Raw genomic sequence first — 15,027 nt, 5'->3', positions numbered from 1 at the left:
GATAACATACATGCACTTTTAGGAAATTCCAAGGAGGTGTCATTAGCATTGAGTATGTGTACATTTAACGCATTATAAAATACTTCAAACAAGCCAACTTCACAGCTGCAGTTCTGTCAGTTGTGTTTGTAGCAGGGAAGCTAACATGCTGCCCCATAACAAGCACAGTTTTGGGGGGGAAATAAAGCGCTGTGTGAGGCGACATTCTCCCGGTTTGTGTCCTGAAGTCAGCCGCTATAGCCTCGCAATCTCGTCCATTCAGTAAAACATGTCATTAGTGTGTTAAAGTGTATTTTTCTAAAGGTTAAAATGAGCAAAGCTAACTCACCTCCTGTCACACTCCAGCGTTGAGATGCTGTTCGGTAGGCGATGGCGCGCCTGAATGCCTACTGGATTTTAAGTCCAGTTCAAAATTTACGTCTTTGTTTATATAAAGAAATTTTAGGAGAGTAAAATCTATTAATGTAAATCGTAAGACTGAAAGCGGCGCGAAGAAAAAAGTCAACATAATCAGTGTATTTCTGTGCAGGCGCCCCATGGACACGCGTCAGAGGGGGTCCTGAGGTTTTAAACGGGTCGAGGAGCAGCGTATTAGCAACATGATGGCGGCGTCCACACGAGCACAGGTGCTTTCTCTGTATAAGATGATGTTGATAGAGAGCAAGAAGTTCCCCTCGTACAACTACAGGTAAGAGATGACGTGTGACGGGTCTGAACACATCTGTCGGTCTGTTTAAAACGACTGTCAGCGGCTGGAAAAGGTGCTAATGTAGCCGCTAACGGCTGTGTTTACATCAGCAACCCTGATGTCATAACGTTAGCTGTTATCCAACGCTTACAAAGCACAGCATGTGGAGGAAGAAGTACTCAAAGATTTAATTGATGTATATGTACTAAAATTACACAGCCAAAATACTCCACTACAAGTCAAAGTCCTGCATTCAAAACCGGACTGAAGAAACAGTATGCACCAGCAAAATGTAACGTTACAGTAAGTATGAAAAGTTAAAGTATGTATAGTACAGTAAAATGTTCCCTGTCTGTTAACACTATATATGATGTTTGGGATTGATATTAATGCTGCATAAATGTGTGAGCATTTTACCACCATTGGAGTGTACAGTTAAGTATATTAACTCAAGAACTGTACAGGAGTTACTATTTTCTTCTACTTTATGCGAAGACTCCACCACATTTTGGAAGCCAGTATTGCAGTTTTTACTCCACTAAATTTATTTTAGAGCATTAGTCACAAAATTAATACAAAATACTTCAACCCTAATTCCCCCCAAAATTGGGCGCTCTGTGAAACGCAAACAAAAACAGAATTCAGTGATCTATAAACCCTTTTACCTATACTCAATACATTCCAAAGACAAGATATTCAAACTGATACATTTTGTTTATTTTAGTATGAGTAAACAATCATTCTGAATATGATGTTTGCAACAAGTTATAATAATGTTGGGACAGGAGCATGTTTACCACTGTGTGACACCACCTTTTCTTTTAACAACACTCAGTAAGTGTTTGGGAACTAAGGAGTCTAACTGTTGAAGTTTTGAAAGTCAAATCCTTTCACATTCTTGCTCGATATACGACTTCAGTGTCTCAACAGTCCGTGGTCTCTGATGTTGTATTTTGTGCTTCATAATGCTCCACACGTTCAATGGGGGACAGGTCTGGACTGCAGGCAGGTCATTCTCATACTTGCACTCTTTCATTACGAAGTCACACTGTTGGAACACGTGCAGAATGTGTCTCATTGTCTTACTGGAATAAACAGGGATGTTCCTGAAAAAGGCGTTGTCTGGATGGCAGCATATGTTGCTCCAAAACCTGTATGTACCTTTCAGCATTCATGGTTCTGTCCCAGATGTGAAGTTACCCATGATGCCACGGGCACTAGCACACCCCTGTACCCTCCACTTTGTGTCAGTCCATCTCAGAAGTCGGTGGTGTTTCTGGATGTTGTTGATAAATTTCTTTCACTTTGCATGGTAAAGTCTGGACTTGCATCTGTAGATGCAGCAACAAACTGTGTTTACCTACAGTGGTTTTCCAAAGTGTTCCTGAGCCCATGTAGTAATATCCTTTATGTAATCATGTTGGTTTTTAATGCAGTGCAACCTGAGGGGTCAAAGTCAGTGGCATTCAGTGTTGGTTTTCAGTGTTGTCCCTAACATGCAGAGATTTCTCCAAATTCTCTAAATCTTTTGATGATATTAGTAATTATAGATTGTGAAATCATTAAATGCCATACAACTATACATTTAGAATAGTTGCTCTCAAAATGTTGGACCATTCCCTAACGCAGTTTTTCACAAAGTGACCATCCTTGCTTGTGGACAACTGAGCCCTTCCAGGATGTCCCTTCATACCCAATAATGACACTCTGATCTGTTATCAATGTACTTGTTTGCCTCTGAAATTTTCCAAATAGGTGTTTTGGGGGTTTTTTTTTGTTTATTTTATGATTTTTATGATTACCATTCCTGTGTAGACACATTGAGTGAACCCTCCAACATACCGTTGAATAATATTACTTAGGACTGGATTTTTAGAGTGTGACTTAAATGAGGTTTGCTTTCCCCTGAAGCAGACATGGAAGTTCCAGTTTCACTCTGACTTGCAGATCTTTGAGTCACCGCCCTTGTTTCTGAATTGTAGTGAAATGAATGAATCAGAATCAGAAATGTTTTATTGTCAAGTAACTTTGTGCTTTCAAGGAATTTGACTTGGTGATGACTTTGTGCATAACATTTAAACAATGCAAACATATAAAGACAAAATCTGAAATAAAAGGAAGAAAATTTACAAGAGAATATGATAAATAAATGTAAACACAAGAATACGTAACTATGTGAAGTTATTAAAATAAATAGTTTTAGAAGTGTACAATTGTGCAGGAACTTACAAATTATAGTCCAGGGGATGTAAAAGTTTACAGGATAATGCAGGTACAATACTCAGTTGTCAGTTAATAAGGCCCATCTAGCAAAAAATTTGAGCAGTTTAATCCACAGGACTGTTGCATCCCTACAATACATAGCTTTTATATCATTCATAATGCATTATCAGGGTGTTTTCTTGCCAGAAAAAAGAGACCAGACACCCAAACTATCGCTGCAGATGGTTTCTCTGATCTGTTCTACCAGGAGACCCTCGGTGTATTGAAGTTCTTCCTGGAGCACCTGATTCGTGATGCCGTCACCTAACTACACCAAGCACACTACAAGGAAGACCGTGACCACCGTAGATGTGGCGTATGCTCTAAGGAGGCAGGGACACACTCTTCAGTGGATAAATAGATCCATTGGTAGTTAATATCTAAAAATCCGGTGTGCAAAATATAAGTTTATATTTCAAATGTTTTGGCAACTTACCTTATAGGTCAACAATATGAGGCTTTTCAATATGCTAGTACTTAATTTAATTGTTTATTTAGCATGTTTCTGGACATTTTCGTCGTCGATATTTTCATCCTCTGGGCAACTACACCTGATCCTGGCCAAAAGCTGGCATATGTTGGCTAACATAAACTCTGCAAGGTGGACAACCAAGATTAGTGTGATATATTGAGATATTGTGTTCATGAGAATGGGAGAGACTGACAACTTTAAAATCGTAATGGCTCTGGTCACTGCTGTCACCCCTGCAGAAGCATAATAATAAAATCTTAAATTTAGAGAGGTGTAGATTTATCTTTCAGGTCATGTCTGAGGATGTAGTTTGTACTGTTATTGGAGTATAGTGTTATGCTCTGATCAGATATGAGTGTGTGTTTACAGCAGTGGGTTGTACAGATGGGTCAAAGGGTTTGTTAGTGACAGCGATGCAGAGCCAGAGTCCGTGGCCTAGTTTGTACCTGACCACTGATCTGATTTGTCTGCAGGCCTCTTGCCGCTCAGATCCCATCAGGCCTCAATGTGTTCTGCCTAACTGACTGTGACACACTCCACATTCATTCTGGAAATCAATCCCGGGCCGCTGCTCTTAAAGCTAATACTGTTTGAGTAGCTTCAGACTGCTATTGGATTAATATTGAATTTAATCTGCTGAAGTTGCACCTGTTTATGTTTTGATATCATGTCTATAAAATAGTTTGTATTGACCTGCATTTTCAATTATGTTACTGCATCTATTATCACTGCAGTGGAGCTGCTCCATTTTTCACCCTTCATATCCTTTGTCTTTTTAAATTTTGTTATATCCTTAAATCCACAGAGGATGAATATTCTTCTCTGAATTACATCAGATATCGTTGTGGTGACGGGGCAATTTATTTTGTCCTCAGTGCTTCTGTTTTTTGAGAAGTTCTTTTTACAACAACTTGTCCTTAACACTACAAAAAGTCCTGGCCTGGTTGTTACCAACCGATTCCTCATTTTGTACATTTATTTTATGTTGTCAAACTTAAAGCCTCTGGAAACCCAAATCCACAGTAGCCTTCTAGCTATGTAATTTAGGGTCTTATGTACATAATATTAAACATGTAAAAACAATTAGAAATCAGTTTCCATCCAAATTCAAAATATCTGTCTTTTAAGTTTTTGTACATTCTTGAAATTGGGTTTGATTTGGCTGTGGTTATCTCTGAGATTTATTACGCAATAAATTCCAAACCAATATAAATCATCTGTCAGTTGTCTCATCCCGCCCCCCAGTGGCTGCGCAACAAAACCTTTCTGCTCCAGCTAAATCTGCGTCTTTGAATCTGAGCCAACAAACAGCTTTCTAGTCTGATGTTTAGAAAATACAGATCGTAAACTGGCTGAACTGCTCGGCTGCGACCCAGCGGAGGCTCTGCCTCCAGCGGGCTCCCAGCAGCACTCGAATCAGGTTGACCGGCTCCAGAGCCCGGACAATCCAAGCCTTTGCAGCTCATGGAGCTGCAGGAAGAAGCGGCTTGTGAGAGGCCGGGCTTGCCTCCCGGGCCCTGTGCTGGTGTCGGCTTGCGGGGAGGGGACGTAATGTGCACCCTTCCTCACCCCTAACCTCAACCCCAAGCAGTTAGCTTGGCTACGCATAAACATATCCCCAATCGCGGAGGTGATGCTGCGGGAAACAACACAATTTTAGCCGGAGGGGAACATTATTTGAGGGAGGCAAATACTTCTACGCAGCGCTAGAGAGACGGCCGGCTGGCACCGGTCTCTCCCGCTTTGAGGGTCGGTGTGTGTGTCAGAGTAAAGACATATTTAATCTATTAAGACTGGATGTGTTTGAATGAAAAAGGCTATTATCAGAAAAACAGAGCAGATTTATGTTTTCAATGAAAACATATCTCAGTGAAGAAAGGCAAAGCGCTAGCCTCCCGTTGTCATTCGTCTCAGCTAACATTGCATGTAAAAGTTATGCTAACTATTCTATGAAGTAACATTAATATGAGTCACAAAACATTTTGAAACTTACCATTCAGTGACCACCTGAAAAGAATCATTTTCAGCTGGCAGGGCTTCTGCTTCGTCCTCTGAATCATCAGAGGGCTCAAAAATATACGGCTGGATTAAATTTGTGGCAGCCATTGCTGAGCCAGGGAGATGTCAATCAAAACGAGGGATCTGTCAATCAGAGCATTATCTGCCACGCCACGTGGTCTAAACAGCAAAATGAGCTGTTTTTAAACCAGGTTTTCTAATAGTTATGAATGGTTATTTTCACTCAGACCTTTGTGGATGATTAATGAGACACTCGACTTTGATATAATATGTGCATTTTTACTATTTCAAGCTGTGTTTCCAAAGGCTTTAAAGCAGAGGAAGAAAGAAATCAGGGAAACGCCAAAAAAATAAATAGATTAAAAAAAAATGTCAGAATTTGAGAATTCACCCTCCTCCTGCAGCTCTCTCCTCCCTGTCCTAAGTCCCTCTTTCATTGTAGAGTTTTTCGTGGTTCATTCGCTCAGCTTCTCCCTGCCCCACTCTTTCACTGTAGCCCTTTTTACACAGAGATCGCTTTATAGAGCCGCTATTGAGTTCCTTCTTTAGGCCTCCTTTGCAGTTTTACACAGAACCAAATGATGGCAACATCATGTCATTGCAGTGTGGGATTTTAGACAGCATGCCAGTATTGCGGAATCAAAAGAGGCATGACATTCGTGACATGTAATGCAACTAGACTTGCACCGATTACAATTTTTTGAGCCGATACCAATTTCCGATTTGCAGAGTGTGATTGTGTGAGTGTGATTCCGATTTTGGCCGATTCCGATTTAATTTTTGTCAAACCACTTTACAGCACACAAGATATTGCAATATTTTCTATCTTTGCTTTATTAGAATATTTTAACCAAGATACAACCAGCTTTTCAATAATCATCTCAAACAAACAAACAAACAAACAAAAACACATTAAGAAACATTTTCCTTTTTGCTCAAATATAACTTCAGGTGCAGTATTAAAATAAGTAAAAAAGGCATACATAAATAAAAACATAGATAAATAAAGTAATAATTCTTGGTGTATAGCATTTGTGGGTAATTTCTTGAATAGACAAAAAAGTAAAAATATCTCCTGTGGAAAATTCACACAGGTCTTCAGGACAAGCCTGCCAGTAAGCGCGCGGACATGTGCATCTTTGGCACGCAGACACGCGCCTTGTCAGTTTCAAGCAGCACAGTGAAGCAGTGAGAGCTCCGCAGTTCAGTTTAACACAGACAATTAATAACTTTCTCCTTCTCTCTTTTGATGTGTGTGTGAATGATTAAGGTGAGAAGCCGGCCATGTTTCACTTCCTCACATCGCCCAAGCCGTGAGTTGCACGTGTGTGTGTGTGTGTGTGTGTGTGTGTGTGTGTGTGTGTGTGTGTGTTGCTGATGTTACATGATGTCAGTCATGCGGCGCACCGGGAATTTGATGGCGTTTGAAATCGGCATATTTTAGACTGACCGGCCGGTTGCAGGTCATGGCCGATCACGTGAAAAACGGCCCGATTCCAAGCACTGCCGATAAATCATGCAAGTCTAAACGCTACAGCATCGGCCTCTAGTGTGACATATGTGTCAGCAGCACTTTATAAATAATAACAATGGCAAAACATGGCAACAGCAGTCATGTACCATCTCTGTTATATGGTGGCTGATCTTGTCCTCTGCTTGGAGGGAAAGGAGCTCGCGAACTTATTGTTTTCCTAATTTGTGGACATTTCCAGCCGCTGTTCTTCCTCTTTTTAGCCACTAACTTCTAACTGCTACTCCGGCAGTGGGTTGCACAGATACACATCATCAAAATGTCATACCTGTGCCGCTGTTACTACCTCCATTCTTGGTTCAGAGGGGGGACAACTCTGCAGCATAACAAAGTCCCACTCTTTGAGCATAATGCAGGAGTTGCAGCTGTTAGCCACCGTTAGCGGCGCTGTTAGCCGCTGCAGCGCAGTGATGTGAGGAGAGGGATGAGGTGTGTGAGGTTGAGCCACTTGTCAGTTGTCAAAAGACAAGACGTGATTGGTTTGTTTTGATTTACACCCGCCCCAACAGTCCTTCGTTGTAAACACAGCCAGCATGGTGAGGAGGGGGTTTGTAAACTTGCGTCACGTGTGTCGGTGTAGGAGCCTGAATGAATACTCCATGAAGTATCGGATGACATGGTTTCATCAGTGTTATCATAGCTTTTTGGTACACAGCGGCTACCGTTGTTGCAATACGCGTTTGAAATAGTGAGGCGCTAGAGTGCGCCATCTGTTTGAATGCAATATATGATTTCAACGTTAGATGGGAGAAATTCCTACACACTGTGGCTTTAAAGAGGCAGTGTAAATGGGGCTTGTTCATCAGATCCATAGACTGTATAAAATAATGGACGTAGTCACCGTGACGTCACCTGTCCGTTTCTGAAGAGTGGATTTGAAGCTCAAAATACTCCGCTCTGGACGTTGCCATCTTGGCAGTGCCTGACTCCGCCCAACTCCCGGACAATCAAAAATGGGCAAAGAGGCAGGCCGAAGGAAGCCTGGTTGTTTAAACACGCCCACCTCGCTCGGCGCTGCTAAGTTAGCTAAGGCTAACAAGCTAGGCTAAGAAGCTACGAGGCTAAGAAGCTACGCTACTTTGGCTAGCCCTGTGGTGTTGGCTGCTCCCTTGATGCCAACTCCCTCACGAAACTTGAGGTAAGTTGAGTTTAGTTGAAACTAACGTTATACAACAAACCTTGAAACAATGATTCAGCTGTTATCTTAAAAAAACGCTTCAACTTTTTTTTAAATATATAACGCTAATAATTTATTACACTCATTTTACTTTCATATGCACAGTGTGGAGCACTGGTGACAGCTATGTCCGGCGTGGTGTCCAGAGAGCTGCAGAGACCTTGGGAATCACCCTCAGTATGCCGGGCGTCCGTGTCTGCTGGTTTGGCTGGGGTGGACTGCAGTGGGGAGGCCTTTTCTCCTTCTTTTCCCACTTCCTGCAAGGAAGAGCAGCACCAGATGTCCTCATCATCCACTGTGGCGGCAGTGACATGAGGAAGGTCAGCAGTGTCAAGCTGGTCAGCATGATGAAGGAGGACCTGCACCAGCTTCACCTCCAGTATCCTGGCATTAAGATAATATTTTCTTCATTGGCCCAAAGGTGCAGGTGGGAGACTGGTGGCAATCCAGCAAAGATTGATAAGGCCAGGAAATGTGTGTTATGGCTACATTTGTTCATAGTTTAAATGGTGCCATAATTGAGCACCCTCACATCAGACACATTCATCTCACACCTAGGAGAAAGTATATGTTTTTAAGTAAATTAGTTAATTGTCTTAAAGACCACCTCCAGACGCAGTGAACTGCTTACTGTTGGCAGTGTCACTGCTTTTGAATTTGGCCTTTAGGACACATTTTGTTAGGCCTGATCATAGCCCAGGCTGTCATGGCTAATGTTGAGTTTTTGATATTCAAGTTTTGATATTTGATATTAAAATTTCAATAAATTCTATTTATATTTGCACTCCTTTTGTCTTTGTTACTGACTGAATGTTGTATTTCACAATCAAATCTGACTGTCAATTGAAAGGGCAAACAAATCATACACTACAGACAAAACATTAAGCATTAATATTTAACATTGTCACTGACAAAAAATTAAGCAGTCCATTTCTGTGTGGGCCTGATTATTTTAACTTTGTACTTGAAGATAACTAAGCACCTTACACCCAGCAGCAGAGCCTGAGAAGATTTGGAGAGTAACCTTTGTTTGCTGCTCTGTTAGAAGTCTAGTTTTAACACAGAAGAATGAGACTGGATAAAAGGGCTCAAAGTGAAAAACAAAGAATTAGCTGGACACAGTAGTTTTGAAGCCCCCAAGGAGGTATCACTTGTTCACTATGTTGCCAACTCTGAGAGGGTCTTCTTCAGGCAAAGGTATTGTGGCGTTTTTATTAGTGAGGCAAACAGAAAGATAATCAGCCAATTATGTGTTGTTTTTTTTTAGCCTCACTATATAAGCCTCAATACCGAGCAATACCCACAGAACCTTCTCATATGTCACAACGTCACAAATAAATAATACCTCCTACGGGACTTAAAACTATTCAGTGTGCAGATATTTCCTTGTTTTTCACAAAAGGAGAATCGTTTCTCAGTGAATTTTCTTCATTTGTCTTAAAGAAATGTCCAAACAAAACCAGCACATAACATCAGCTTTTCATTTTTTTTTTTACATTCTGCTAAGATAAATGCAAACTTAAATCACCACTATATTTACAATCATCACAGGAAACTGATGAAAGACAGCTTTCAAAAAAATTGCTTTTACTCTAAAGTAAATTTTGTCTGATCCACTTTATATCACAAAAATTCTAACCATTTCACAAACAGTTTCACAAAATTAAGTCAAAGCTTGCATTCATGAAAACATCCATTTTAAAATGTTACAAAAAGTACACATGAAATAAATGAAAAGATTTATAACAGTAATTATAAAACCTATGGATTAGGACCCAGTGTCATAATTTGCAAAATCTTAATTTCTTGTTAAACAACCTCTTTACTGTGGAGTAAATATCACATTGGTCGAGGCGTTGTAACTTTCCACAAGTGTCCTACAAGAGAGAAAGATGACAGGTTAAAAACACAGGTAGAAAACATTGACAACAGCCTGTATTGATTAAAAGCCCACTCACCACCAAAATGATCTTATTGCTGAGTAAGTGGCTGTAATTTATAAAATAGTTTTGTGTTTAAGTTCTGTAGATATTCGACTTTATATTTGAATGTGATTTTAAATTTAACTGTACTATCAAGACAAGTGGAGTATGAATGTACAGTATGCAATTCATCCACATTAAAATTGTTGCTATCAAAAGGAAACTGAACTGTTACCAAAGCTCACTGCCACTGTGGAATCATGCTATGTTCGGCTGTCTCATTATGAGAATATTTTTTCCATTGGTTCTTCACAGACTGTGTGTGGGGGAAAAAGGTAGTAATTCTCACTTTGATAAAGGGTCTTTGCATAAAATGCACTAAAATGTTAAAGTTGGTAAATACATGTCATGTTCCTTGATTGATAAAATCTTCATTTGGCCTTTTGCATCATGGCAACACTAAACTGCACTGGTGTGTCAGTAATTTCACTTTATCAGGAATAGTACAGAGCAAGCTGTGCCCTAATCGAGTACTGAGTAATGTATGACAATTAGTAATTTATGTAATGCATTTAAATGTATTATGGACAATAATTCATCATTTTAAACTAATAAGTTTCTTGACTCTTTGTGAGGTACTGTATGAAAAAAAGGTGTCTTTATCCTGGAGTCAGTGCTGAAGTGATGACTCTCAAAGTGTTCACTGCACAGACGGGAAGTCTTGTTCGGAGTCCAGTTCTGTCTCCTCGTGTTGACTGTCCAATGGTCCAGTCTGTCTGGGTCACCTAGAGGAAAACTTTACACAGACAAATAGATATTAAAAGTAATATATGTGTTAGGTTACCTACTTCACAGACTCCTTTACATACAAACAATACAACTTAACTTACTTCAATGTTCAACAGATCATAATCAATTTATTTTAGCAAAACATAAAGGTGGTGGCCATAACAGTCCCCATATTCTGTCTGCATTATCTATTGTTGTGTAAGCACAGGCCTTTATCATACACTAATCTTATTAATATTTTATATTGTGACAGTCAAATGTCACATTAGTTTTTTTTTAATTACGTTACACACCTTATTGTAATTTCACACAGTTCGCCACTTTTTAATTCACATACACAAGTATAGCCTTAATGTTAAGTTAACGTTACACTGCTCATATGACAACGTTAACATTGCAACACGTTAGCTAACTAACGTGGTGGACCTTTAGTTTCAAACCTCACACAACCTTTTGTTCAAAATATTCTCTCCCTAAATGCCTAAATCCTAACACTTCTCTGTCAGGCTCTGACTTCGATACATCCCCGGACTGGCGTCTTGCTCGAAGGCTAACCGTTAGCTGGCTGGTTAGCTAGTTAACAAGCTAAGCTTGTGTTGTATCATATTGTCTGTGGCTCTGTAACTTGATGTGGATGTTGCTGCTGTGATACAGGTCGCATTTGAAAATGAGACCTCCAGTATCAACGTGATTTTAAATGTATTAAATAAAGGCTTAATAATATAATAATAAGCTGACAAGCTAGGTGGTGACCGCAGACACCGATACACGCTGCTGACAAGCTAGGTGGTATCCGTAGTGACCACAGACACCGATACCCGCTAATTAGTGCTAACATATAAACATAAATAAAATAATACTAGAATTTCCGAATTGCACTTACCGAAAAACCTGGAGCACAGACTTCTCGGACGGTCTGTTGGTATAATTAGTCGAACAGCAAGCCATATTACTCCAATATTTGCCTGAAAAATTATCCGAAAGGCACAAACACGGCTGAGAGGACAGGTTCAATGCCTTGAACATGGGCACGAATTGGCTGAGATGAAGCCGAGCAGACGGCCGAGTCGAGGCTTAGCTCCGCAGCGGAGCCAGCGGCTAGTTAGCATGCTAGTTAGCCACCCGTGATGGTGCGACCTGTCACTCAAAGTCACCACGCCCTTAATTATGCGCTATAGAGACCAAAACCATTTTTTGTACCAGGCTGTAAACATATTTATTTCTGCTCTAAAGTTGGGCATTTTAACATGGGGGTCTATCGGAATTGACTCACTTCCGGAGCCAGCCTCAAGTGGACAGTCAGTGAACTGCAGTTTTTGGCACTTCCGCATTGGTTTCACTCGTCTCCCCCGGAGGTTGGGGCTTGATCAGATCACAGTGAGACAAGAATTGGCTGCCAGCCACCTCAACGTCCCTCCACCGCACTCCCAACTGCTGTGGACTGCTTCCTCTGAAGGAAAGCTGGCGGCAGCTCCAAGACCCAATTTCAGTCAGTGGTTGTAGTAGCTTGAATTCAGCCGGGCCAGCCACCCAGCGCTGGGTATCACAGCTGGCTGATGGCCAGCAGCAGTGTCAGGTGTAACAGCAGCAACAGAAAGTTTGTTGATCCAGTTGGTGGTCGGGCATGTCCGGTCCCTTAGAGCTGGAATTTGTGCTGGCTGGATTTGGGTTGCTTTGAAGTGTAGGCATTTGCCGCAGGAATAGCAGCTTCTCTGCAGGATTCTCCTAACCCTAACCCTCAGGCTTTCACTGAAGGGACGTGCACTCACATCTGCATTTGTGAAAAAGCCAATAGGAGCACCCTCTCTTTGAAATGACCTTTGACTGGCTCATGTCACAGACTTGATTTTCTAAAGCCTTAAAAACAGAGCCAAGAGGAGGTGCAGGTGGCTAGTTTTCTCCCTTTTGTAGGTTTTTTTTTTTTTTAAAAAACCACCACAGATGTATGTGTCAAATATTGATTTGTGTATCAACCTCAATAACACAGTATTGGTCAGGCTACGTTGCAAACTTGTAAAAAGTTTGACTTACCAAACCTTCATGAATTCAGCATATTTATCTACACTGTTCACCTGTAAATTTATCATTTAGCCTATCATTTAGCATCATGTAGCCGAACCCTGACAGCCCAGAATGCACCTGGTCCGATTCAGCTGGATTGACATTGTACTCTGTTCTCTCAAGTGTGTGTGTGTGTGTGTGTCTGTGTGTCTGTGTGTCTGTTCTCTTGAAAACATTTGAAAACTCTGAGTTGGGGGTGGGGGGGGGGTGAGTTTGGGACGACGTTTTCAACTGTCATAACACTCGGCGCTCTGCACGGACATCAGAGAGCAGCCGCTCCCTGCTAGCCTTCATGCGGACCGCCGCTGTGTTGAATTATTGAACGGCCAGATGAGAAATCCCCCCCACCCCCCTTCCTTTTCCTGCTGGTGGTCCAAATAAAATAAGTTCTCACCACCTGCCCAGAGGTGGCTGCTGGTTCGGTGCACCGCCTCATGGACATCCTGTAAGGAGAGAAAACACACATCTGAAATTAAAAGGAAAATTACTAAATTAGTACTACTACTGCCAACAACAATAATAATAATCTTTATTTGAGCACTTCACAAAGGCAGCGAAATCAAACAAGTGATTTTTGTGCCTCACCACACCTTCACCACAGCATTAAGACATTTCAACATATGCGCTACAAAATAATGTTCAAATGTAACGTATCTATTGTTTGCAAAATGGACAATATAGATATTTTTTCTGGCAGTTGGGAAGGCAGTAAAATAAAATACAGACATAAATCCACTTCAGCACCATTTTTTTCTGCATTGACCTGTTGGTACATGGAGGCACTGCCTCAAAGTGCCAACATGTACCAGCATATATTGCATACACCTGAGGCACACTGAAAAGGTTAACACCTGTTTTTAGGCCTCTGCGTCAGCAGTAGTCATGGCCACATGCTATATGTTGGTGCAGGTTGTCCGTCCATTCATCCCATGCTCTTGAATGTGATACCTCAGAAACGTTATGGTACTCCAAGATAAACTGATCAGAATTTGGTGGTCAAACGTCAAGGTTACAGTGACCTTGTGTCCATATTCATTTCTATGAATGCAATATCAGAAGAACGCCTTGAAAGAATTTCTTTCAAATCTGGCACAAACATCCACTTGGACTCAACAATGAACTGATTAGATTTTGGTGGTCAAAGGTCACTGTGACCTCACAAAACATGCTTTTGGCCAGAATTCTTCTTCTAATTATGACAAAACTTCACACAAATGTCTGATAGAATAAAATAATGAAGTGATGACATTTTATATTCAAAAGGTCAACTTTACTGTGATGTCATAATGTTCTACATAGAACACTTCTCTAGCCATTACTCAATGTCATATCTCAGGAACAGAAGGGGAGACATTTATTTAGATACTGAATTGGTGGCATTAATCTTGAAACTGTGCTGACTTGTATAGATCTTTTGTGCTGCAACTTGACTGGTTTACAGAGGCGTGCAATCACAAGGCTGTAATTCTAGTTCACTTTAAAATGAACCCAAAATTACATCTGTAGTATGATTATTAAGTAAGAAAAGAAACAGAGGTATGTTGCCGTTTTCTACCGGTAAAAATATTTTTGTTATAATAAAAAAACATTCTTTATCTAGTTCTGCATTCATAGCGGAAACATATTTTCTTTTAATTTATATTCAAATAAATGAAAACAAGAATTATTGTATGTTTGAAGTAATTCGCAGCCCACTTGGTCAAACTCTGCTGCAGAATAGTGGTTGTTGTTACACTTTTGCCTCTCTGGGAAGTTGATATCAGTCACTTCTCAAACTTTTTCTGTTTCCAGCTTCTCAAATGTGAGAGTGTGCTGCTTTTTGTTCTTACTTTTCTGGTAAATAAAGTACTTTTTTGGGTTTTGGACTGTTGGTGGAACAAAACAAGAACTGTGATGGCGTCCAAAATGCTCCCACACACGACTTCTGTTCAGCTCGTTTACTGTATTTTAATGTTAAAGTGAACAACAATAGTTTACGGCAGGCAACAGGACATGCAACGAGTCAGAGAGACATTTTACCAACCAGTGGTGGAAAGTATCTTTACTACATTTACTCACTACATTTCTGCTACCTTATGCTTTTACTTCACTACAATTCAGAAACAA

General features: G+C 40.6%; 2 protein-coding genes across 3 annotated transcripts in view; one reads left to right on the top strand and one right to left on the bottom strand.

The window, feature by feature from the left end:
• Positions 1-586, bottom strand: part of fars2 (phenylalanyl-tRNA synthetase 2, mitochondrial) — a 274,923-nt gene extending 274,337 nt beyond the window's left edge. For both annotated transcript variants that reach the window (XM_078162944.1, XM_078162943.1), the window contains exon 1: positions 329-586. The gene's annotated coding sequence lies outside the window, so the exon portion shown is untranslated. The remainder of the gene's footprint in view (positions 1-328) is intronic.
• The window catches only part of lyrm4b (LYR motif containing 4), a 103,105-nt gene continuing 88,644 nt past the window's right edge, over positions 567-15,027 (top strand). Inside the window, exon 1 of the mRNA XM_033639483.2 lies at positions 567-688. Within this exon, the coding sequence (XP_033495374.1) occupies positions 600-688 (89 nt within the window). The 5' untranslated portion in view covers positions 567-599. The remainder of the gene's footprint in view (positions 689-15,027) is intronic.

The sequence above is a fragment of the Epinephelus lanceolatus genome, chromosome 20 (assembly GCF_041903045.1).
Source record: "Epinephelus lanceolatus isolate andai-2023 chromosome 20, ASM4190304v1, whole genome shotgun sequence".
NCBI classification, from domain to species: Eukaryota; Metazoa; Chordata; class Actinopteri; order Perciformes; family Serranidae; genus Epinephelus; species Epinephelus lanceolatus.
Note: the sequence above shows the minus strand (reverse complement) of the source record. Positions and strands in the feature narration are given on the sequence as shown.